At 42.0% G+C, this 26,179-nt stretch overlaps 2 protein-coding genes across 2 annotated transcripts; both read left to right on the top strand.

The window, feature by feature from the left end:
- The first annotated feature begins 1,560 nt into the window (after window positions 1-1,560).
- Window positions 1,561-24,960, top strand: LOC148101058 (uncharacterized). Its single transcript, XM_087845771.1, has 7 exons — window positions 1,561-2,528; window positions 3,720-3,893; window positions 4,107-4,280; window positions 4,450-4,623; window positions 9,306-9,479; window positions 22,929-22,975; window positions 23,124-24,960. Exons 1-7 carry the CDS (start codon window positions 1,564-1,566, stop codon window positions 23,657-23,659), a joined length of 2,244 nt encoding a protein of 747 aa, XP_087701897.1. The 5' UTR covers window positions 1,561-1,563; the 3' UTR covers window positions 23,660-24,960.
- On the top strand, window positions 11,857-12,555 carry LOC148101059 (uncharacterized). The gene has a single exon (XM_087845690.1). The coding sequence runs from the start codon at window positions 11,857-11,859 to the stop codon at window positions 12,553-12,555; it is 699 nt and encodes a 232-aa protein (XP_087701816.1).
- Window positions 24,961-26,179: the final 1,219 nt, after the last annotated feature.

Genomic DNA, 26,179 nt, shown 5'->3' with positions numbered 1-26,179 from the left:
CCCCAAGTGGAGGAGTTCAAGTATCTCGGGGTCTTGTTCGCGAGTGATGGGAGAAGGGAGCCAGAGATCGACAGACGGATTGGGGCTGCAGCTGCAGTAATGCAGACACTGCACCGTTCCGTCGTGGTGAAGAGGGAGCTGAGTGTAAAAGCGAAGCTCTCAATTTAATGGTCGATCTACGTCCCTACGACCCTCACCTATGGCCACGAGCTGTGGTGACCGAAAGAACGAGATCGCGGATACAAGCGGCGGAAATGAGCTTCCCCCGAAGGGTGGCTGGCCTCTCCCTTAGAGATAGGGTGAGAAGTTCGGCCATCCGGGAGGGGCTCAGAGTAGAGCCGCTGCTCCTCCACATCGAAAGGAGCCAGTTGAGATCGTTTGGGTCTGACAAAGATGCCTCCTGGGCACCTACTAAGTGAGGTGTTCTGGGCATGTCCCACCGAGACAGACCCAGGACACGCTGGAAAGATTATCTCTTGGCTTGCCTGGGAACACCTTGATGTTCCCCCAGACAAGCTGGAGGAAGTGGTCATGAAGAGGGTTGTCTGAGCTTCTCTACCTAGGCTGCTGCCTCCTTGACTGGCCCTGGATAAGTGGAAAAATATAAATGGATAGATGGATGACTAGAACATTTGTTATTGTCTTAAGAGATGGACCAACATGTAGCCAAATATCCATGCTTTAAAAAAATGAGACGTAATGTTTTGTATTCTTTTTCCAGAACATTTTCCTATGGTATGTCAACGTAACCTTAAATCTGCACTGAAGAAGACGTTCGAGTGTGTGTTTGAGGGGATCGCTAAAGCAGGAAACCCAACCCTTCTAAATCAGATCTACACAGAGCTCTACATCACACAGGGAGGGACTGCAGAGGTCAATGATGAACATGAAGTCAGACAGATCGAAACAGCATCCAGGAAACCAGACAGACCAGAAACAACAATCAGACAAGAAGACATCTTTAAAGCCTCACCTGGAAGAGATGAACCAACCAGAATAGTGCTGACAAAGGGAGTGGCTGGCATTGGGAAAACAGTCTTAACACAAAAATACACAAAAATACACGTGGACTAGGCTGAAGACAAAGCCAACCAGGACATCCAGTTCATATTTCCATTCACTTTCAGAGAGCTGAATGTGCTGAAAGAGGAAAAGTTCAGCTTGGTGGAACTTGTTCATCACTTCTTTACTGAAACCAAAGAAGCAGGAATCTGCAGCTTTGAAGACTTTCAGGTTGTGTTCATCTTTGATGGCCTGGATGAGTGTCGACTTCCTCTGGACTTCCACAAAACTGCAATCCTAACTGACCCTAGAAAGTCCACCTCAGTGGATGTGCTGCTGATAAACCTCATCAGGGGGAAACTGCTTCCCTCTGCTCGCCTCTGGATAACCACACGACCTGCAGCAGCCAATCAGATCCCTCCTGACTGTGTTGACATGGTGACAGAGGTTAGAGGGTTCACTGACTCACAGAAGGAGGAGTACTTCAGGAAGAGATTCAGAGATGAGGAGCATGCCAGCAGGATTATTTCCCACATCAAGAAAGCTCGAAGCCTCCACATCATGTGCCACATCCCAGTCTTCTGCTGGATCACTGCTACAGTTCTGGAGGATGTGCTGGAAACCAGAGAGGGAGGACAGCTGCCCAAGACCCTGACTGAGATGTACATCCACTTCCTGGTGGTTCAGGCCAAAGTGAAGAAGGTCAAGTATGATGGAGGAGCTGAGACAGATCCACACTGGAGTCCAGAGAGCAGGAAGATGATGGAGTCTCTGGGAAAACTGGCTTTTGATCAGCTGCGGAAAGGAAACCTGATCTTCTATGAATCAGACCTGTCAGAGTGTGGCATCGATATCAGAGCAGCCTCAGTGTACTCAGGAGTGTTCACACAGATCTTTAAAGAGGAGAGAGGACTGTACCAGGACAAGGTGTTCTGCTTCATCCATCTGAGTGTTCAGGAGTTTCTGGCTGCTCTTCATGTCCATCTGACCTTCATCACCTCTGGAGTCAATCTGCTGGAAGAACAACAAACAACCTCCAAGAAGTCTGAAACAGGAGAATATGCAGAGAAACACTTCTACCAGAGTGCTGTGGACAAGGCCTTACAGAGTCCAAATGGACACCTGGACATGTTCCTCCGCTTCCTCCTGGGTCTTTCACTGCAGACCAATCAGACTCTCTTACGAGCCCTGATGTCACAGAAAGGAAGTATCTCAGGAATCACTCTAGCAACAGTCCAGTACATCAAGGCGAGGCTCAGTAAGAATCTGTCTGCAGAGAAAAGCATCAATCTGATCCATTGTCTGAATGAACTGAATGATCGTTCTCTAGTGAAGGAGATCCAACAGCACAGGACTTCAGGAAGTCTCTCCACAGGTAAACTGTCTCCTGCTCAGTGCTCAGCTCTGACCTTCATCTTACTGTCATCAGAAGAAGATCTGGATGAGTTTGACTTCAAGAAATACTCTACTTCAGAGGAGGCTCTTCTGAGAATGCTGCCAGTGGTCAAAGCCTCCAACAAAGCTCTGTAAGTAAATATGTGATCATCACTTCATTGTTAAAATCATGGGAAATAAATCAGAAATGCTGAGTTCAAAGAGCACTGTAACATGTTTTTTTAAATAGTGAATTAAATGATCATCAGTCACTCAGTAAATATATGGTAGTTTTAAAGTTTCACTCCAGCATTTCTAAAACACACTTTGTTCTGTAACTCTTATCAAAGGACAATCCAGACCCAGCCTATAAGAACATGAGCTCTGATGCTTCAGCCCCTCTGACAGGTTTATTATCCTCAGCTTGTTGACTTGTCTCCAACTCCACTAGTTTGGTTGTTTTATTCTAAAGCACAAACTTCAGCTGCCAGACTTCATCTACATCTTTTTCTGATGTTCGTAATTTAAGTTCAAGTTTGTATCTTACTTTCAGTGCACACTCTCCCTTTTTAAATATAAATCTCTGCTGTGCTGTCATGTTTTCATCCCGTATGGAGGGAGAACTTCGGTCTTCATTACTGAAATTGCCTCTAAGGTCGTGTTTCTTGTCAGTAACCATTTGTGTAACTGTAAGGCTTACATAACCAGTGTTCCCACAGAATTACAGTGGGTTCACTCTGGGTCCTCTACAGTTTCCTCCCACTGTCCACAGACATGCAGTTAGGTTACCTGGTGATCTAAACTTCATGTAGGTGTGAGTGAGAGTGGTTGTCTGTCCCTCCGTGGGCTTAGTGGAAGAGACTGGATGGATCTCTGCTTTGTCTTTGATATATCCTGACAGCAAACATTCTCCATGAAGTCTGTTTCAGCTCATCTCCTTTATACGCACCTTTAACAGGAAGAGTTTTATACAGCTAGTGTTTAAAATCCAGTGTTCCTCACAATACACAGGTAATGAGCATAATGATTACTGAATTTTCTAAAATAATTGTTTTAGTTAATATTGTATGATAGTGTACACAGAATTATTAGCTCAGTAGGTAAAGTGGTCGCCCCATGATCATAAGGTCAGGGGTCGAATCCACCGAATAGCTACCTTGTGGTACCCCTGAGCAAGGTCCCATCAAGGTACCAATCGTGTGCACTGGTATGGTAGCACTCATAGTCACATAGGTTTAAAATAAAACTTAAAAAAAAGGTTCAACATATAAACAAATTTAATTTGATCACATATATTGGTTTGTTTTTTTGTTTTTTTTGTTTTTTTTCCCCTTCTCTCTCAGACTGAGCAGCTGTAACGTCTCAGAGGAAGGCTGTGAAAATTTGTTGTCAGTGGTCAGCTCCCAGACCTGTAGTCTGAGAGATCTGGACCTGAGTACCAACAGCCTGAAGGCTTCAGCAGTAAAGCTTCTGTCTGCTGCAGTCGAGAGTCCACACGCCAAACTGAATGTTCTGAGGTCAGATCAATTTGTATTCAGTTTAGTTCTGTTTGTTTATGTGTTTCATGTGTGTTTTGGTTTATACCTTTATCCTGTTATCCTTTTTTCATAGAAGTTTTATTCATTTCCAAGTTAAAGTGAAGTTTTACTAACCTGCTCAACACAAGACAATAAGCTATTGCACCCTGGTTACACTTTAACAACAATCTTTATTCATGTTTTTATCTTCAGACTTAACATCTGTGAACTCTCAGAGGAAAACTGTGAAGCTCTGTCCTCAGTTCTAAGCTCACAGTCCTCTAGTCTGTCAGAGCTGGACCTGAGTATCAGAAAGCTGCAGAATTCAGGAGTGAAGCTTCTGTCTACTGGACTACAACGTTTAAAGTGTAAACTGAATACTCTGAGGTCAAAACATTTTGTTTTTAGAATTATTAGTTAAAGTTCATCCATATGATGTTGTATCTTAGTATGTTTATGTTACCTTTAAAAATAGAAAGTCAAGATTTAATGTTGAGAAATGTATTAACAAACTCTACATAAGTACTTGTTTGATAGATTGTCTTTTATTTTTCAGACTGAGTGGCTTTAACCTGTCAGAGAGAAGCTGTGAAGCTCTGTCCTCAGTCGTCAGCTCCCAGTCCTCCAGCCTGAGTGAGCTGGACCTGAGTAACTCTGACCTGCAGGATTCAGGAGTGAAGCTTCTGTCTGCTGGACTAAAGAGCTCACAGTGTGCAGTGGAAACTCTCAGGTCAGTATTCAAACTTTTCCACAGATGATGATTTGAAATGTGATTTATATTATTATATAAACAGGTAACTTTTATACAGCTGTCAAGTGAACTTACATTTGAGTGGATTATTGGACTCTGAATTACTTTTAAAAGTTGTTATAGTCATGTCTTTGTTTATTTAAAAAAATACTTCATGTACTGCCTAATTTAAAGATTTAGGCTCCTTTGGGCCCATAATATATATATTTGATGTCTTTGTAAATGAAATTAGGAGGATATTGGCGACTACTGATTGGTTCGCTGTTTGTTTTTTATTCACAGTACTTAATTTTAAAGGCTGATTTCTCAAAATGAGATGTTTATCTTTTCTTCTACAACACATAGAGCCACCAAATCTTCTTGCTTGATTTATTCATTACAGTTTGATTTAAAGAATATTAGACTCGTAACATAATAAATATATTTATTTCACTTCTTCTTGAGAGAAAGAAAGGGATGACTGGGTGAGTTTCAGTGGTTCATCCCAGCAGAGAGAGCGGCACACTGGGCTGCAAATGATCACAGTAGTAATAGCCATAGTTTGATAAAACAGGCAGTCTTACCCTGTACATAATACAGGGTTGTGGTGCCGATGTGGGGGAGGGGACTCGCCCGGTACTAACTACATACTACTAACTACCTCATCCAGATGTCTTCCTTACTAACCCTGATAAGAAGTAACCACAGTTGCCTTATAGGTCAAACCAGTTTCACCTGTTAAAGGTAGCTCCACTATTAATGGTGTCACTTGTTATTTCTGGGATGAGTTTAGTAGCCTGAACAGCTGCTTAAAGGAAAGGTTATTTTTATTATTATTATTTAATTAAGTCCGAGGTAACCTGCAAGAGCTGTTTGCACAAAGAATAATTCTCAGACTTTTAGGTTTTATCATTTTACACAAGGTTTAAAAGTAAATGTCCACAATTGAATTGCAGAAATTGTTATTGAGCTAATACTGATGTAGTTGTTATCTTTGGTAAGGAGAGGTTGGAGGAAGAATGAGCACAGTCAGGCCTAAAGATGCTCTTAATAATAATAATGGATTGCATTTATATAGTGCTTTTCAAGACCCTCAAAGACCCTTTACAATTCCACTATTCATTCACTCTCACATTCACACACTGGTGGAGGCAGCTACAGTTGTAGCCACAGCTGCCCTGGGACAGACTGACAGAAGCGAGGCTGCCATATTGCGCCATCGGCACCTCTGGTCATCACCAGTAAGTGGTGGTTGAAGACAGACAAGCTCATCTTGTAACCTACTGGTTCGCTGGTCAGCACACCAGCTGACTAGCGAACCAGCTAACTAGCACACTGGCTAACTAGCACACCAGCTAACTAGCAGACCAGTTAACGGCAGCCACAAGCTGAAGGACGATTAAATGTAGTGGAGATATCAGGGATGACACTGGTGCCAGGCAGCACGGTGGCACGGTGGTTAGCACTGTTGCCCGCACAGCAAGAAGGTCCTGAGTTCAATTCCAACATCAGGCCGGGGTCTTTCTGTGTGGAGTTTGCATGTTCTCCCCGTGTTTGCGTGGGTTCCCTCCGGGTACTCTGGCTTCCTCCCACCGTCCAAAGACATACAGTTTGTGGGGATAGGTTAATTGGATAATCCAAATTGGCACTAGCTGTGAATGTGCGAGTGAATGTGAGTGCAAATGGTTGTCTGTCCCTGTGTGTTGGCCCTGCGACAGACTGACGACCTGTCCAGGATGTACCCCGCCTCTCACCCTATTACAGCTGGGATAGGCTCCAGCACACCCCGCGACCCTGAAAAGGATAAGAGGAAGTGGATGGATGGATGGACACCGGTGTGTCCAATTCACTCTTTAGCACACCGGTCATTCCGGTGTGTCAGCCAGAACACCACTGAAGGCCAAATGATCCCAGCGTGTGGAATAAGGAGCTTAAGGTTAGGATTGAGGCACTTTATTCTTTCACTAATTAAATCTTGTGGCTGTGATCACGTGTGTGGTTTCTTACAAAAAGGAAGTACACAATACAAATACATGACAAATAAGATGAATAGATAAGATACATATCCAGTTATATGCATACGTCAGTAGAGCAAACATAGCCATATATAAGGACAAAGATCACAGTACTATAATGCAGTAATGTTAAACACAAAGGTGTATATCTACATAAATCTATCCTTTCAGTGATCAGAGTACTGTAGTATTCTTCTACTACTTGCACTATACAAACTAAACGGTATTAGTGTGACTTTAAGTTACCATCAGTACAGACGAACTGATGGTAGTTGTACAAAATAAAGGCTTTGCAATTATTGTGAAGGGCTTCTGGCTAAAGTAAGATCAGCTGATTACCTCATAACAAATTGTTTGCTATAGAACGCAGCTCCCACTCTTCATTAATATCATGTACTGTAACTCCCAAGTAACCATGGTTACCCAGCCACGCCCAGTAGTCTCCAGAGAGACCAACAGTTGGTGCACATTGTAACGCTGTGGCTTTCGTAGTCTCTCCTTTTTCTACAGCTCATGTGTTCTTCTTGTGATGCTGCGTCTTGAGGGAGGCTCATACTGTCAGGGGTTGTGTTTAGTTCTTCATTGTTTTTGTATTATTGTACTTGTGAGTTATTCTATGGTTTCTAGTTTTGATCCCTTGCCCTTCATGTTTCTCTGTGCCCCCTCTGTTCTGTGTAAGTCTGTGTCTTTGCATGTTTGAGTTTCTTGTTTTCTGTCACTCTGTATTGTGCATTATGTTCTCATGGTTGGTCTTTTGTTACCCCCTCAAGTCTAGTTTCTTGTGTTCCAAGCTTAGTATTTCCCTCTGTGTATTTTGGTTCTTAGACCTCTGCCTTATGGTTTGTCTCTGTGTTTCTTAGTTGCTGTCTCCACTGTGCCAAGTTCGTGTCTCTGTGTCATACTTCCTGTTTTACTTTGAAGGTCCGTGTCTTATGTGAATGTGTCCGGCTTTGCTTCCTTGTCTCGTCAGTCCTGATTTCTCCCAGCTGTACCCTCCTTCTGTGTCTCATTCCCCTCCTTACTTCCCAGTGTATTTAAACCCTGTGTTTCTCTGAGTCAGTATTGCGTCGTCCCTCATGCCGTGTGGATCTCCCTGTGTCTCCCTGTGAGTTTAGTGTGTTATTCCCCAGTTTAATTTAGTTTACTTTGTATGCTCGTTTTTCTGCGACCAGCAAATAAAGCTGTGGTTTTGAGTTCATCCCTCGAGTCTGTGAGTCCTGCATTTTGAGTCCTCATCTCCTGCCTGCCACACAGCGTTTTATGACACATACATGCCTTCATTTGTTGATCCTAAGAACGTTCCTCAGACCGACTTCTTCAACAACACTAATCAGCCTGCAGTTTGTAGCTATCCACGTCACTGTGGCGTTTGTTAGCTTGTCTTTCTTTGGTTTATCTAGACTCCTCCCATAAGCTGATCCTACGTAGTCTGCCCAAGTCTCCCACCTCTGTTTGTTTGGGTGGTTTGTTTGCTGCCATCAACAGTGTGTGATGCATTTAAGTGATACTTCAGACATGAAGTACTCCGGTGATAAAAAAAAACCTCAACTTTGCTTACAAATAACTTTAGTTGTATCAACACTGCCCTCTGGAATAATTAGACTTTGATGACAAACTGATGTGATCTCAATGTTTCCTTTGTTGGACTGTGGGCGAGTGTCAGAACTGAATGTACTGAGTAACATGTAGAGTTTAAATATGTGTCAGTTCCAGTTTTAGAGCTCTAAAGTGCAGCTATCATGTTAGAAATATGTTAGGAATAGACAGTCACACTGAGCACACTGAGGTCAAATCTTTATTTATGACAAGAAAGTGACAGGAGAAAATCCGTCCCGGTCAACCACCCAAACATCAATAATGGGAACCTTATACAGCGCTTCCCTATACCCGTCAAACTTCCGCAGGCACAAAGAAATTAGGGAAGCTATTACTTATCACCTGACCAAAGATATGGCTTCCATCAACACTGTGCAAAACGAGGGATTTAGGAAAATGATCAACACCCTAGACAAACGCTACACAGTGCCGTCCCGCAACTATTTTTCTATTGTTGCACTACCTGCTCTATACACGCAGGGTCGAGCAACGGTGGAGACGGAATTTCAAGCAGTACAACAAAATGTGAGACATTTGTTGTTTTTATGTTTATTTATTGTTTTTATGTTCGGTCTCAACTGTTACGAAGTTGATGTGCAGTTTATAAGCGCAATAAATATTTATATTGGAAAAGAATATCGTGAGAGAATCGTGATCTCAATTCTAAGCCAAAAAATCGTGATTCTCATTTTATGCAAAATTGTGCAGTCCTAGTGAAATGATGTTTAAAGGTCTCCTTGTTATGTGAGCGTGCACAGATCCTGAAGCGGAAGCCTGGCTTAACAGAGAAATGATCATTGCTGTGATGATGCTCATCATCTCTGACTGGGATTTGAGGTTTTATCAAAGCAGCAAACACAAAGAAAGCCTGGCTATGTTGGAGTGGGTGTGGAAGCAGCTCCCAGTTTGAGTTCAGGAGACAGACACCCTGTCTACTTCGAAGATCAGCTTCAAACTTTCCTTTTTGATAAAGCTTATAGTTAAATCTGGATCAGGTGACCCTGAACCATCCCTTAGTTATGCTGCTATAGAGATGGATAACAGACAGATTGTTGTTTTGTGTGTCTGCAGCCTGTCAGGCTGTCTGATTACAGAAGAAGGCTGTACTTCTCTGGCCTCAGCTATGAGCTCCAACCCCTCCCATTTGAGAGAGCTGGACCTGAGCTACAATCATCCAGGTGACTCAGGAATGAAGCTGCTGTTGGCTGGACTGAAGGGTCCAGGCTGGAGACTGGACACTCTCAGGTATGAAGAGAATGTCTGATAGAGGAGGAAGAGCTGGAAACATTTCCTGTGTCTTTCACTCACTTCCTGTTTGTTTCCTGCAGATGAGACATGAACAATCACACATGCAGGAATATTTTCAGGGACAGACACACTAGTCTAGCTGGATAGTACATGTATATTTATGTAGGGGGTCTCCAAGGAGTCTGTTTGCAGGAACATTAATGATAACTGATAAGTCATGTTGAGAGTTTCATTAAAAGTAGACCTACAGTTAGGTCCATAAATATTTGGACAGAGACAACATTTTGTAACTTTAGATACACTTTATAGACTTGTTTCCGGTGTCCTATTCGCGCCTTGTTTACGGTCCAAAACAAGTTAAGCAAATGAATGAATCAAGCGGCGATTTACATTTACATCATGCATATAGATGTCGTGGGCATTTACCAAATATATCTGTAAATGATGTTCATCGACTTGTCGATATTTTTCCCCCGCGCCTGAGTAAAAGAGAAAAGGGATTCAAATGTTATATTTCTCAGCTGTCCCTCGTTTATCGCGGGTGTTATCTTCTAAAAATAACCAGCGATAGGTGAAATCAAGTAGCCAATTTTATTTTTTGACGGTGCAAAACGTTTCGTGGACATACAGCACTGCACTTCAGAATCACACTGCTAGCGATCGATGCAGCGATTCTGTAGTGCACAGGAGAGACGTCACGGAGGAGATCGTCTGCAGCGATCGCCCTGATCGCTGCAGACGATCTCCTTGTGTCTCCTTGTGACACATCACATTGTTTCCTGCGCCCTGCAGGATACAATGTGATGTAAAAAAAAAAAAAAGCATGCAAACTTGCACTAAAAAATCTGCGAAACAGCGAGGTGAAAGGTGAACTGCGTTATAGCGAGGGACCACTGTAATTTTGAAGGTACGTCACAACATACCCTTCGTACATACTAATGTATAGAAACCCTTACCAGCAATCATTCATTTTTTGTGTGGCTTTTTTCACGGTTTGTTAACATGCTGTGTAGGTGTGTACTTGACTAGCTGATCTCGACATAATGGGGAAACATCTGGTTTGACTATTGTTCACCTGTAGTTTGAATGCTGAACATTTGCCTGTTTAAATCATAAGACCAGTCACTATACAGAGATGTGCTTCTGAATGTGGACGATGTGTCTTCTGCTGCAGTGATGCAGTTCTGCTTGTGTTGAGTGATGTAAACAACTGATTGATCGAAAGTCTTTAAACGTCAAAGTTGATCATTAGATTTTTTTATGACACAACAGTGGTGAGTGTTCCCACCTTCTGCTCTTTGTAACTTAACGCGATCTTTCCGTTTTCGAATTTTGGACATGATTTTGGAGAATATCTTCGCAGTAGCGATTGACCGCAAAGTAAAGCTACCGGAAATGTACAACCCCACATCCGGTCTCAAACCAGGAAGTTAGCATTTTCTCGTGCACAGGGTCTATTAGGTCACATGTGCATTGTACCTGAGATAGTGGTCACTGTGTACCTAATAAAGTGTCAGCCATGTGTATGTTTCCCATGCTGTAAGTCCACAGTCACAGTGACACTGACAGAAGGATGAAACAAGGCTGTGAATCATTTCAGTCTGTGTGTGTGACAAAGAGGCAGACAGGAGAAGCTAACATTTGGAAATGGAAGCTTAAATACTGGAAACATTCACAGCTGAATTCACAATAGATTTGTTCTCAAGTGCACATTTAGCAACTAATGCTAATACTGTTTTCCCTTGCTTTCTACAACTTGAGCAGCTATTATTTTATTATTTATTTATTAACCTTTATTTAACTAGGAAAATCCCATTGAGATTAAAAACCTCTTTTTCAAGGGAGACCTGGCCAAGATAGGCAGCAGCAGGTGTCTCACAGTTACAGAAATTACTCAAACACAGGCAGCAACAACACACATGCAACAATAAGTGAAAGAATACAAATAAAATAAAATAAAATTAAATTCAAATAAAAATAAATAAATAAATCAGTTAAAATGACAGTCAATCTAACAGTCACGTGAACCAAGCAAGACGGTCGCTCACAGCTCGGAGCCGTTCAGCCGGTAATATTCAAACTTTTCAAACTTTCTCCGAGAAACAGACCTCGCCCAGCAGGCCTGAGTTTGCTACTTTCTGGAAGCTCTTTTGAGTAAACCCACAGACTATTATACTCTGCCTTTACAGCTTTAAGAAACAACAGACAGTTAATCTTCATATTCAAGAAATTAGCTTTAGCAAAAATTAGCATTAGCTACCAGCAGCTGCTAGCTCGCCAGTTAAAATAAAAGAAGAAAGGACTCCTGGACTGGAATGGCTGGTTAAGATAAATATTTATTGGAGACTCACGAGTAACACAAACTAAAGACAGTATGCCACCCAAGAAAGGCCCAACACCAGAGGAGGTCGAGGATATAAAAACCTCCCTCGGAGCACTGTGCGGAGACGTGGCCACAGTCAGGGCGCAGCAGGAGCTGCTTCTGGGGCTTTTGGAGGAGGTAAAACAGCTACGCCTCCAAAATGCCGAGAAGGACAGACGAATTGTGGATCTCGAGCGGCGGGTGGATGAGCTGGAGCAGTACACCCGTACGAACGACGTGGTCATTAGCGGTATAAAAATCAAGCCGCGCTCGTACGCGCGCGCGGTGGCCGGGAGCGTCGGGGAGCCCAGCGACGAGGAGACCCGCTCGGTGGAGCAACAGGTGGCCTCCTTCCTCCAAAGCAAGGGGATAGAGATGGACCTGGAGCACGTAGACGCATGTCACCCACTGCCCAGGAGGAGTGACAGACCGCCGGCCGTCATTATGAGATTCGTCAATCGGAAGAACAAGGTCGCACTGCTGAAACAAGGACGCAAACTGAAAGGCACGGACGTTTTCATTAATGAGCATCTGACACGAAAAAACGCAGACATCGCGAGGAAGGCAAGGCAACTGAAGAAGAACGGTAAAATACATCATACATGGGTAACAAATTGCAAGATTTTCATTAAGCTAAACGGGACACCAGAAGAGGCAAAAGTACTGATAGTGAGGAACATGGAGGATCTGGACAAGTACAACAGACACTAATGTATCGAGGCAATATATAACTCTAATGACAATCAAATGATAAATACACCAACATCTCTAATTACACCAGGAAATGACATGGACACGTTGAAATCAATTCTCTAACAGAAAGTAATTGATCTAGATTGTGAATATAAGGAGCATAATATAATAGACCCAGAAATAGATTCTGAAAGTAATTTTCTTTCTTCTTTTGTTAAAAATTGTAATTATTTCACACAGGAACAATATGAAAAAAAAATCAACCTAGACGGGAAGCTCTCATTAATTCACTTTAACAGCAGAAGTATGTACTCTAATTTTGATTTCATTAAGGACTACTTGCAACAATTTTCTCGCCCCTTCAGTGTTATAGCCATCACTGAAACTTGGTTCAATGTCGATAAAGGAATAGATTTCTGTTTGAATGGATATGATTTAAAATACATGAATAGATTAAATAAGGCGGGCGGCGGGGTTGCTATATATGTTCATAACTCTATAAAATATAATGTTGTAACAACTATGTCTATGGCTATTGATGGAATTTTGGAATGTTTGACTATTGAGATCATGAATGAAAAAAAGAGAAATGTTATAATAAGTTGCATATATCAGACACCCAGTTCAAGTATTGACACTTTTGATGAATGGATAGAAAAAATGTTTGCTTCGGTGAACCAAAAATTACTATTCATCTGTGGTGATTTTAATATTGACTTGCTAAACCCAACAAGGTTAAAAGCCATTGATGACTTTACTGACACGATGTACAGCTTATCACTATATCCAACAATAACAAAGCCAAGCAGAATAACATCACATAGCGCCACTATTATTGACAACATTTTTACTAATGTCATGGATTTCCAAATTAATAGTGGCCTGCTTGTCTGTGACATAACTGACCACTTACCAGTTTTTACTTTGTGTGACTGTGATTTAAAAAAAATAGATACCAAGATTACGACAGCAAAGCGAACAATAAATGAAGAAGCAATTCATGCCTTTAATTTCGATTTAGCACAACAAGATTGGAGTTCGGTGTATGAAGAGTCAGATGTGGACAAGGCTTATGATAATTTCCTAGATATATTCACTATGCTGTACAATAAACATTGTCCTGTAAATGAACACAAGACAAAGAAAAAAAAGATAATAAGTCCTTGGTTCACAAAAGGAATTATCAATGCTTGCAAAAAGAAAAACAATCTGTATAAACAGTTCATCAAAGTAAAAACAAAAGAAGTGGAACAAAGATATAAAGCATATAGAAATAAATTGACTGATATTATAAGAACAAGTAAACAACTTTATTATAGAAGAAGATTATATGAAAATAAAAACAATATAAAAGGAACTTGGGATGTGTTAAATAACTTAATCAAACAAGGATCTTCTGGAACATCATATGCTGAATGTTTCATTGATGCAAATGGTGAAAATCATAATATGAGTAACATTGTAGATGGGTTCAATAAATTTTTTATAAATGTTGGCCCTGAACTAGCAGCGGACATCCCGTGTCAAAAAAAATGAAAATATCAGTAATATAAAATCAAATCCCTTTTCACTGTTCCTCTCAGCTACAAATGAGCAAGAAGTAATAAATATCACATTAAAATGTAAAAGTAAGTCTTCAATGGATTATCATGACATAAATATGTCTGTAGTTATACAGGTTATTCTGAATATTGCTAGTCCCTTAACATATATCTGTAATTTATCATTTCAGTCCGGTTGTTTTCCAAAAAAAATGAAAATTGCGAAGGTAATACCACTATACAAAAGTAATGATAAACACAGTTTTACCAATTATAGGCCTATTTCTCTACTGCCTCAATTCTCAAAAATTTTAGAAAAACTTTTTAATTCAAGATTAGAAAAATTCCTTGAAAAACATCAAATAATAAATGTTGGTCAGTATGGTTTCAGAACGCAAAGAACCACTTCACTGGCGATAATTGAGGCAGTAGAAGAAATTACCAATGCACTGGATAAAAATAAATATGCAGTTGGTGTTTTTGTTGATCTCAAAAAGGCCTTCGACACAATCAATCACTCAATTTTATTGGATAAATTGGAAAGATATGGTATTCGAGGGAAAGCTGGTAACTGGTTAAAAAGTTACCTAACGGGTCGGGAACAATATGTTAGCATAGGGCATTACCATTCAGAGAAACTTGGTATTACATGTGGTGTTCCCCAAGGGTCAGTGTTGGGACCAAAACTTTTCAATATATACATAAATGATATTTTTGATGTTTCTCAAGTACTTAAACTCATACTGTTCGCAGATGACACCAACATATTTTTCAGTAGCGATGATTATACTGATCTTGTAATGACCGTAAACAGGGAGCTAAAATTAATAAAAAAATGGATGGATATAAATAAATTATCATTAAATATAAATAAAACTAAAGCAATGTTTTTTCGGTAATTTAAAATATAATATAGAATTACCAATTATCATTGAAGGTGTACCAATTGATAATGTGAGTGAACACAAATTTTTGGGAGTCATAATTGATAACAAAATTTCATGGAAACCACACGTCAGACACATAAAAACCAAAATTTCCAGAAGCCTCGCAGTTTTGAACAAAGTGAAACCATACCTTGATAAAGATTCACTTCGTACTCTGTACTGTACCCTGGTTCTTCCATATCTTACATATTGTGTGGAAGTGTGGGGAAACACATATAAAAATACAACAAATCCATTAGTCACAGTACAGAAACGAGCACTGCGTATTATTCACAAGGCTGGTTATCTAGATCATACTCACAAACTCTTTCTTCAGGCAAAGTTACTTAAATTCCAGGATCTGGTTAATTACAATACATCTATAATCTTATACAAAGCCTTTAATAAACTTCTACCTACAAATTTACAAATTATATTTGAAATTCGAGAAAGGGTTTATAATGTGAGAGGCTTCGGGGAATTCAAATTACCCAGAACTCGAACAACCCGTAAAGGTTTTTGTGTGTCTGTATGTGGTGTGAAAATCTGGAACAGTCTGAGTTTACAACTGAAACAATGCAAAAATATTCACAGATTTAAATTCCTCTACAAACAGTTGGTCTGGTCACAGTATACTCAATGATGGTTTTAGTGTGCTCTGTAATGTCTGTTCTCTTACCATTGCTGGTATGGATTCCAAAAAAAAAAAAAAAAAAGTGTGTATGTATGTATATGTGTGTGTAGATATACAGTGGGGCAAAAAAGTATTTAGTCAGCCACCGATTGTGCAAGTTCCCCCACTTAAAATGATGACAGAGGTCAGTAATTTGCACCAGAGGTACACTTCAACTGTGAGAGACAGAATGTGAAAAAAAAATCCATGAATTCACATGGTAGGATTTGTAAAGAATTTATTCGTAAATCAGGGTGGAAAATAAGTATTTGGTCACCTCAAACAAGGAAAATCCCTGGCTCTCACAGACCTGTAACGTCTTCTGTAAGAAGCTTTTCTGTCCCCCACTCGTTACCTGTATGAATGGCACCTGTTTGACCTCATCATCTGTATAAAAGACACCTGTCCACAGCCTCAACCAGTCAGACTCCAAACTCCGCCATGGCCAAGACCAAAGAGCTTTCGAAGGACACCAGGAAAAGAATTGTAGACCTGCACCAGACTGGGAAGAGTGAATCTACAATAGGCAAGCAGCTTGGTGTGAAAAAATCAACTGTGGGAGCAATCATCAGAAAATGGAAGACATACAAGACCACTGATAATCTCCCTCGATCTGGGGCTCCACGCAAGATCTCATCCCGTGGGGTCAAAATGATCATGAGAACGGTGAGCAAAGATCCCAGAACCACACGGGGGGACCTGGTGAATGACCTGCAGAGAGCTGGGACCAAAGTAACAAAGGTCACCATCAGTAACACACTACAACGGCAGGGAATCAAATCCCGCAGTGCCAGACGTGTTCCGCTGCTGAAGCCAGTGCATGTCCAGGCCCGTCTGAAGTTTGCCAGAGAGCACATGGATGATACAGCAGAGGATTGGGAGAATGTCATGTGGTCAGATGAAACCAAAGTAGAACTTTTTGGTATAAACTCAACTCGTCGTGTTTGGAGGAAGAAGAATACTGAGTTGCATCCCAAGAACACCATACCTACTGTGAAGCATGGGGGTGGAAACATCATGCTGTGGGGCTGTTTTTCTGCCAAGGGGACAGGACGACTGATCCGTGTTAAGGACAGAATGAATGGGGCCAAGTATCGTGAGATTTTGAGCCAAAACCTCCTTCCATCAGTGAGAACTTTGAAGATGAAACGAGGCTGGGTCTTCCAACATGACAATGATCCAAAACACACCGCCCGGGCAACAAAGGAGTGGCTCCGTAAGAAGCATTTGAAAGTCCTGGAGTGGCCTAGCCAGTCTCCAGACCTCAACCCCATAGAAAATCTGTGGCGGGAGTTGAAAGTCCGTGTTGCTCGGCGACAGCCCCAAAACATCACTGCTCTTGAGAAGATCTGCATGGAGGAATGGGCCAAAATACCAGCTACTGTGTGTGCAAACCTGGTAAAGACCTATAGTAAACGTTTGACCTCTGTTATTGCCAACAAAGGTTATGTTACAAAGTATTGAGTTGTATTTTTGTTATTGACCAAATACTTATTTTCCACCCTGATTTACGAATAAATTCTTTACAAATCCTACCATGTGAATTCATGGATTTTTTTTTCACATTCTGTCTCTCACAGTTGAAGTGTACCTCTGGTGCAAATTACTGACCTCTGTCATCATTTTAAGTGGGGGAACTTGCACAATCGGTGGCTGACTAAATACTTTTTTGCCCCACTGTATATGTATGTATGTGTGTTTGTCACTATGTAATTATTATTGCCTGTTACCTGTGGTAACGCAATTTATAATTATTATATATTCTGTATTTATTTATGATGGTTCTAATTGTTGTTGCGAGCTGCCGTGGAGATGCTTGCTTGCTTTTTTGTTGATGAGTGAGTATAGGGGTGGGATTTAATAAGTTTTCTTCGTCCCACTCCTTTTCAGGTAATTTTTGTTTTTTGTTTTGTGCACTTTATGTTCAATATATGTATTTTGTTGTGCCTGAAATGAATAAATAAATGAAATGAATGAAATCTAATTGAAACAGTTGCATGTTATGGACTTGGCCTCAAGGATTCGTAGTTTAGATTTAAAAGCACTTAATGAAATGAATTCAGTAATTTTCCATTCCTTCTGCAGTTTGTTCCAAGCCGAGGGTGCTAAATGGACAAAAGCTCTTTTACCAAGTTCAGTTTGGGCAAATGGAACAGAAAGCAACAAGTAACCATGCGGACGAAGAGAATACCGACCAGCATGTTTCATTACAAGCAGGGAACATATATAAGAAGGCAGCAACCCAAGTATCGCCTTATATATAAAACTGTATAAATGAGAGTTCCTCCAACTTACCAAAGCAGGCCGTCCTACCTGAGAGTATAACTCACAGTGGTGAGTCTGAGATTTACGGTTAGTGATGAACCTCAGAGAAGCATGATACACAGAATCAACCATTCGAAGACATTGAGCAGAAGCATTCATATATAGAATATCTCCATAATCCAGCACAGGCAAGAATGTTGCAGCAACAAGACGCTTCTTTGTATTAAACGAGAAACACAACTTATTTTGAAAATAAAATCTCAGTTTTAACTTCAGTTTTTTCACAAGATTCTCTACATGTGGTTTGAAGGTGAGCGAGTCATCAATTAAGATTCCCAGATATTTATAGGTGTGAACCAACTCTATTTTATTACCTTTAAGAGTGGTTACTGATGGGATTGTTTGGGCTCGTCTCCTTGATTTGGAAAACAACATGAGCTTTGTCTGCATTGAGAACAAGTTTAAGGTGAAGTAATGAGTGCTGGACAGCAAAAAATGCTTTCTGCAAGGAGTCAATGGCCCACTATTGCTAAGTAGGCCACTTTGCTCTTCTAAGGATTTGTGTGACCATGATGGAAACTCTGATAAACTAATGCTGTTTATGGGCCCTGTTAGAATCAATATTTCATTCTCATTCTGTTGTTTGAGAACAATATTAACATCTCACATTATTATGCAAGGGTCACTCATGGCAGCCTATTTAGCATTAACGTCACATCATTATAACACAAGAGAAAAGGGTATTAGCATTAGCTAGTAGTGCTTATTCACCTCAAATTACCTTTAGCTGCTAATGGCAGCCTACTTAGCATTAACTCCTCACTAATATAATGCTAATTTACATCAAATCAGCATTAGCTGCTCATATGGTTATAATGCAAGGGAAAAGAGTTAACATTAACTGATGATGCTAAGTCACGTCAAATTAGCATTAGCTGGTAATGGAAGCCTACTTAGCATAAGTCCTCACATCGTTATAATGCAAAGGAAAATAGTTAGCATTATTTGATAATGCTAATTCATATCGAATTAGCATTAGCTGCTAGCATCAGCTTACCTAGCACTAGCTGCTCACATTGATATAGGGAAAGGGAAAACGATATTAGCATTAGCCCGTAATAATTATTCACCCCTAATTAGAATTAGCCGCTAATGGCAGCCTACTTAGAGCTTAAAGCAAGTGAAAAGTGACAGCATTATCGGATAATGCCAACTCGCATCACATTAGCATTAGCTAATAACAGCAGCCTTCTTAGCATTAGCTAATCACATTGTTATAATGGAAGGGAAAAGATTTAGCATTAACGGATGATGCTAAGTCACATCAAATTAGCAATAGTTAATAACGGTAACCTACTCAGTATTAGCTGCTCACGTTGTTAAAATTGAAGGAAAAATAGTATAAGCATTAGCTACTCATATTGTTAAAAAGTAAGAAAAAACATTGTTAGCATTAGCGGATAAATTAGCATTAGCTAGAAACGGCAACGTACTTAGCATTAGCTGCTCACGTTCGCTGTGTCCCAAAACGTCGGCTGCATCCTCCGGAGGCCGCATTTGAAGGCTGATTACGTCACAGCCAGGCGACAAAGGCTGTCCCAATTCGTCGACTCCTTCAAATGCGGCCGACAAATGCGTCCTTCATTTCCCCGAATTTGAAGGATGGGTCGGGTGTGTCCTTCGTGGCCCACTATATCACAGAATTCATAGCGCTGCCAAGCCAAATTTCAGCTGCCAACAATGGCGGCCGCTACTAAGTTTTAAAATTACTCTTATTAATATTTCTGGGCCACAAAATAAACTTTTAACATATTTTAAGGTGATAAAGTAGCTGTGTAAATTACAAATATCTGCTTGGTTTTTCAAGACATCGCATATTTGCAAAAGTGTGCCGACGTTTTCGGAGACGTCTGTTACCCACCAGCTCGATAGCAAGCCGGGGGGTTCAATGGTCACTCCAGCCAGCGAGAGCAGCGGACTCCCGGCTTCATCGTTATCAGACTCCCGCTCTTTCGCTACTCAGGTTAAACATGATGACACTCGATAACTTAAAATGTAATTGTTTGCCTTTTTTCTGTGTTTTATTTGTTCCAGAGTAAATTGGGGAGGCTGAGATCAAAGTTATCAGATTATTATATTAAATAAAACTTTATTAATCCATTGGGTGGGTTCCTCCGGGATTTTCGCACTGCTGAATAAACGTTAAACAGAAAACTGATTAAACAGAAGTGTGAGACGGTCGAGAATTTACGCCAGTGTCCTGTTATATTTTAGATAGCAAGGAGCAGACGGCCAAGTTTATTAAACTCCACCGACGCAGCGGTGATGCAAATCTGAAGGCTAGACCGTCCCATTTCACAGCCTCGCACTTCCGGCCTTCTCGGTCTTTGAAGGACCCGGCCCACGTAGACCGCGAAGGCCGGGTCCTCCGAAGAATGCAGCCGACATTTTTGGGACACAGCTATTGTTATAAATCAAGAGAATATGGTATTAGCATTAGTTGCCAATGCTTATTCACCTAAAATTAGCATAAGCCACTAATGGTAGCCTATTTAGCATAAACTTCTTATTGCTAAATGAAGTTAATTAATGCTGAATAGGCTTAACGGAAATTAAAGTAGTGTTAGCATTAGCTACTGATATTGTTATAAAGCAAGAAAATATGGTATCAGCATTAGCTACTAATGCTTATTCACTTCAAATTAGCATTAGTTAATAACGGTAGACTTCGTATCATTAGATGCTTTCATTCTTACAAAGCAAAGGAAAACAAGACCATCAGGGTGTACATCTCACCCCTGGCGTCGTTGCCCACCTCTCAATTTTAAATACACGTAGACATTGAGGGCTATCAGGAGGGGCTATGCGCTTACCTGCTGCTCTCTGGCAGGTAGCTCCATGCCCTCCTGGGTTTTAAATGCACCTTAGAACACACATGCATCAACACTACATATGAGCGGGCGGAGGGAGGTTTGGAGTGAGTCTTCTCACACCCCCGTTCTCTGCGACGCTGCAGGAGCGGGGGGCCAGGAGGAGGAGTTGGCTGTCCGACTGGGGTCTGGAGTGTGGGGCCTCCCTGCTGAGTCGGGGCGGTCTGCTTCTCCCCACCGCAGGGAAAAGGGTAACACCACTTGGGTCTGGGTGCAGTTTTCCCCTCCAGGGGCAAGGGTACCTAGACCTGGTTCTTAGAGTACGCTTGGGGAGTGTGATTGTGCGTACAGTGTCTCTCTATGTCTGTCTCCACGTTGGTTGAGTGTTGAGTAATTGCATATGAGAGCATGAGGGTGGGAATGGATGTTTGTTTCTGTGTGTGCCTGTATGTCTGTGTCTATATGTCAGGTTGGGTATCTGACGCCACCTCTCTAGGGACATCTCAGGCCCTCCAAGGTATGGAGGCCTATCTCCCCCCACCACTTCCCCTGCCAGTGGCAGACTCCCTCAGACATCGGTGCGTTGGTGGTTCTTTGTGTCCGGGGATGGGCGCCTAGGTACACACCTGCTCACTCCTTGGTGGCTGCTTATCGGGGCCTGGAGCCTGGGGCTTGCTCGGGCCACTTCGGGGGTGGGGTGCCCTCGGCCTGTCGGCCTGGGCCTCGGTCACTCTGGCGCAGCTGGCTGCCGGCGGAGCTCACGGGCACGTCACTGCAACCCCCCCTGGCTTCTGCTTCGTGGCTGCTGAGTGACCCGTCATCTGGGACTCTCCTCAGCTCTTTCTGGGATAGTGGTGCAGCTGCCCCTCTGTTGGTCTTCCTTGGTCTCTTGTGTTCTGGGGGCCTCTGGATGTCTGGAGTCTTGATCTCCTCCATACCTGCTTCATGCCCTGGAGGACGGGGCTGTGGCCCCCCCACACCCTCTAGCAGATCATTACATGAAGGAACCTTTTAAAAACAAGCGCGTCCATGCTCACAGGTGTAGAATTAGCCACTAATGGCGTCTTATTTAGCATTAACTCTTCACATCGCAGGGGAAAAGTTAAAATTGAATGAAAAATAGTGTTCACATTAGCTACTCATATTGTTAAAAAGTAATAAAAAACATTGTTAGCATAAGCGGAAAATGGAAATTCACCTCAAATTAGTATTAGCTAATAACGGCAACCTACTTAGCATTAGCTGGTCACATTGTTATGAAGCAAGAAAATATGGTATTAGCATTAGATGCCAATTCCTATTCACCTAAAATTAGCATTAGCCACTAATGGCAGTCTACTTAGGTACTTAGGTACGTAGGTACACACACATACCTACACTATGCACAGACTGGTACTCTTTGTTCATACCTGTGTAAGACGTCATATGTTAATGAACTTATGCATATTCATGTAACCTCAATAAAGAGCAGTGTTACGAGGGAGCAGACGAGAGCGACTGAGGTCAAGTGAAGGAACGGCGCTGTCACAGTTCTCTCCCTCATGAATTGTCTGGTTCCAGCGGTGGGTCTGTGCTAGGCGACCCATCTCCAGCTTTTTCCACTGGTTACCAGTACGTCGTAGAATCCACTTCCAGAACTTGTTGTCTTTAAATCTCTGAATGGATTGGCTCCATCTTATCTCTCTTTAACAAAATAATCCAAGTGGAGCCCTCAGGTCTGCAGATAAGTAGCTTCTGACCAGAACTAGACGTAAAAACAGAGGTGAGCTTTATCGATGGCTGCAGCCAAACTCTGGAACAGTCGCCCTTCACATCAGGTCGTCACCAACACTCGACATTTTTAAAACCCGGTTGGAAACACATTTGTACTCTGTAGCTTTCAATTCTGACGAGTCTTTATAGTAATTACTGTGTATGTTTCCTATTTTATCTCTACTCTGTGCAGCACTTTGGCTCAACCTGTTTTTAAATGTGCTGATAAATAAATGTAGATTTCTTTGAATAAAACAGTGGAGCCGAGCTTTGAGCTCAGTGTGTAACAGTGTGTGTATGAGAGCCATGTAATGTCCATGTGTGCATGCTGACTGTGCTGCTCTGACCCCCCTCCTCCTTTCAGGGTGGAGCCTGCTGGAGTCCGATGGTTGAGACCAGGTCTGAGGAAGTGTAAGTGTGTTTTTAATGGGATTCATGAAAACAAAGCAGCACACATTCAACCATCTTCATCATGTCAGGAGTCATCATCAAAGTGTAAATCAATGAACAGATGATGGATCAATAACTGCAGCTGGATTGTGTTTGTTCTCTCCATCAGATTCCTGTCAACTCACAATCGACACAAACACAGTGAACACAAACCTCCAACTATCTGACAACAACAGGAAGGTGACACATGTGGAGGAGGTTCAGTCATATCCTGATCATCCAGACAGATTTGATTTTTATCCTCAGCTGCTGTGTAGAGATGGTCTGACTGGTCGCTGTTACTGGGAGGTCGAGTGGAGAGGAGACGTTTCTATATCAGTGAGTTACAGAAGCATCAGAAGGAAAGGAGTCAGTTATGACTGTGTGTTTGGATGGAGTGATCAGTCCTGGAGTCTGAGCTGCTCTGATGATGGTCCTCGTCATGTCAGGCACAATAGGAGACAAACATCCATCTCCTCCTCCTCCTCCTCCTCTGTCTCTAACAGAGCAGCAGTGTATGTGGACTGTCCTGCTGGCACTCTGTCCTTCTACAGAGTCTCCTCTGACACTCTGATCCACCTCCACACCTTCAACACCACATTCACTGAAACTCTTTATCCTGGGTTTAGGGTCTTGTCTCGTGGTGACTCAGTGTCCCTGTGCTGAGTGGGGTGTAAAGAGTGTCTCCTGTTACAGAAACACTCTGACTGTTGAACAGATAGTTCAGTCTGTACATGTCTGTCTCTTTCACTCACAAACACGTTTTCAGATTCATGGATTCAATCAGTTGATGTTTGAAACTCTTCTAAATGATTCCTTGTAAACTTCTTCCTCTTCAGTCACAAACAAACAGGAAGTGATGTCACATGTGTTCCTGTCCACACAGCAGAATGAGTCTATTGCTGACAGTGATGTACAAACAGAGTGAGCATTTCTGAGGCCCAAAATAAACTGAGTAGTTCACTGAATGAACAATGGACTGTGAGCTCAGTTCCTTCATCATTAGTATGGATTATATATGTATATGTATTATATTAGTATCATATATATCAGGCGCTGCTGCTGCTGGTTTCAGTCATTGCGCAAATGTGCTGTTTGTAAGGTTGTAAAGCTGCAGTCAGCTGAGACTGAAGAAGTCACCTGATCAGTGAGCAAACGTTTCTGAAAACGTCCAGATGAACAGAATCAACCTTTTGGGATCAGCCAGCAATGCAGCATCATTGTTGTTCAGGTTCAGAGGTTTGCAGGAATGAACTGATGACCAGAAACAGCTGCAAAGTCCAATAAAATACCAGCTGGAGTTCAGCTGCATTTGAAGAAGTCAAAGAAAAGTAAGGATGGCAAAGGGCGATGTTTTCTTCCAAAGAACTGAAAACATGGTGGACGCCTCATTAGAAGAATAATCTGGACATTTGTGAGGAACTCTAACCAAGAAAGCAACACAAGAAAGCAACGTCAAACAGATTCAACAGACAGTTTCCATGACTGGAAGTGTTGAGTGTAAAAATGCTACATTGCATTATTGCATCCTCTCACCACAGGAGGTGCTGTTGGCACCACTGATTGCTGATCAGCTGTTCTCTGATGATCTGATTGATACTGTGAATAACGGGACTCACTGAACTCTGTGACACAGTGAAGATTACAGAGTTTAACTTCAACATCTGACTGACGTCACACAGACAGAAGGATGAACCAGTGAGGCACAGAACACAGTTACTGGAGATACTGGATCAGCTCCATGTGAACCTCTGATGGAGAAGCTGCTGACCCAGAGAAACATCAGGACATGACAGGCAGCTGCACTTATCTAACAACATGTAGCAGAGCTGATCTATGTTAGAGGATCTATCACAGCAGCTGAAGCCAAAGTCCAACACTGGATACCAGCTGAGCCTGTGCTGAGTGTAGTGTTACAGGAAAAGGGCAGAAACACTGACACTGGTAGCTCACAGTGATGCTGACTGGGGCACAGAGCTGAATGATGCAGCATCAGGACACTGTTTCAGTCTGACTGACAGAGAAACCTGTAGCTGTATCTACATGTGAGGCAGAGGCTACACAAGCAGCTTTCTATGTTTCACAGTGACTGAGATCTTCAGTGGGGGTGGACATGCTCCTGTACAGACCTCTGAGGAGAACCAAGGTGCAGTCAAAGAGTCCAGTCTGTCCTCACAGATGTGAACATGTGGTTTCATCAGGGTCTGCTGTCAGCTAGCAGGCTCACATCAGAATCACTGTTCCTGAAAAACACAGTCTGTGTGACATCATCAGTCAGCTGATCGTCCCAGATCTGAATGGTTTCTGTCTCTACTGAGGAAGTCAGAGGATATCACTGAGGTGTGGATCAGGTCTGAGTGACCTGTGGAGGGACAGCTTTAAACAGTCCACAGGTCTCACGTCCTGCTCAGTCTGGTAGCAGATACCTCGTATTGTTCCAGATGTGCTGACATCACCAGCAGCAGCAGCACAGCTGTGTGATACGATGAATCTCAGTTATTGATCCAACACACAGTAAATACAAAGATCAGGATTTATGAGAGTAATCATTATGAGTCTGAACACATGATCACTGAATGTTAGTGTCCACAATAATAAGCTAACACAACCAAACACAGCTTTCAGCTCTTATTTTGAAACTGGCTTATTTAGAGAGCTGTGATGTGAGCGTGCCTGGCTCTGAGGCACTTGGGTCAGCCTCTGTTGTTTAGAAGTGTTACAGACTGTGAATGACACAGACCTGTCAGTTTTCCATGTTTGTCTGTAACACAGCTCAGGGGCTTCATGCTGAACGCATCCATCCAGTGTTATTGATCCAGTACTAATACCAGCATTGGGATCAATACTACAATACACAATCACATGTGTCCATGTGATGTATTTGACCAGCTTTATTAATCAATGATCAATCAACTTATTTACTGCATCTGAGTCCAGCTTCATTTAAATGATCCAACCCATGAAAATGACATCAGTCCTACAGAAGCACTTAATGCTAACAGGAAGTCATTGATTAAGGTGGAATAACACAGAGACACAACCACTCACAGTTAACCTGACCCCACTAACTGCATGTGTTTGGACTGTGGGAGGAAGCCGGAGTACCGGAGAGGACGCACACAAACACGGGAGAACATGAAGCTCAGCACTGAAACAAAGATGGTGGATTTGACCTCAGGACCAGGC

Source organism: Neolamprologus brichardi, chromosome 9, assembly GCF_056152115.1.
Source record: "Neolamprologus brichardi isolate AB-2024 chromosome 9, ASM5615211v1, whole genome shotgun sequence".
Taxonomy (NCBI): Eukaryota; Metazoa; Chordata; class Actinopteri; order Cichliformes; family Cichlidae; genus Neolamprologus; species Neolamprologus brichardi.
Note: the sequence above shows the minus strand (reverse complement) of the source record. Positions and strands in the feature narration are given on the sequence as shown.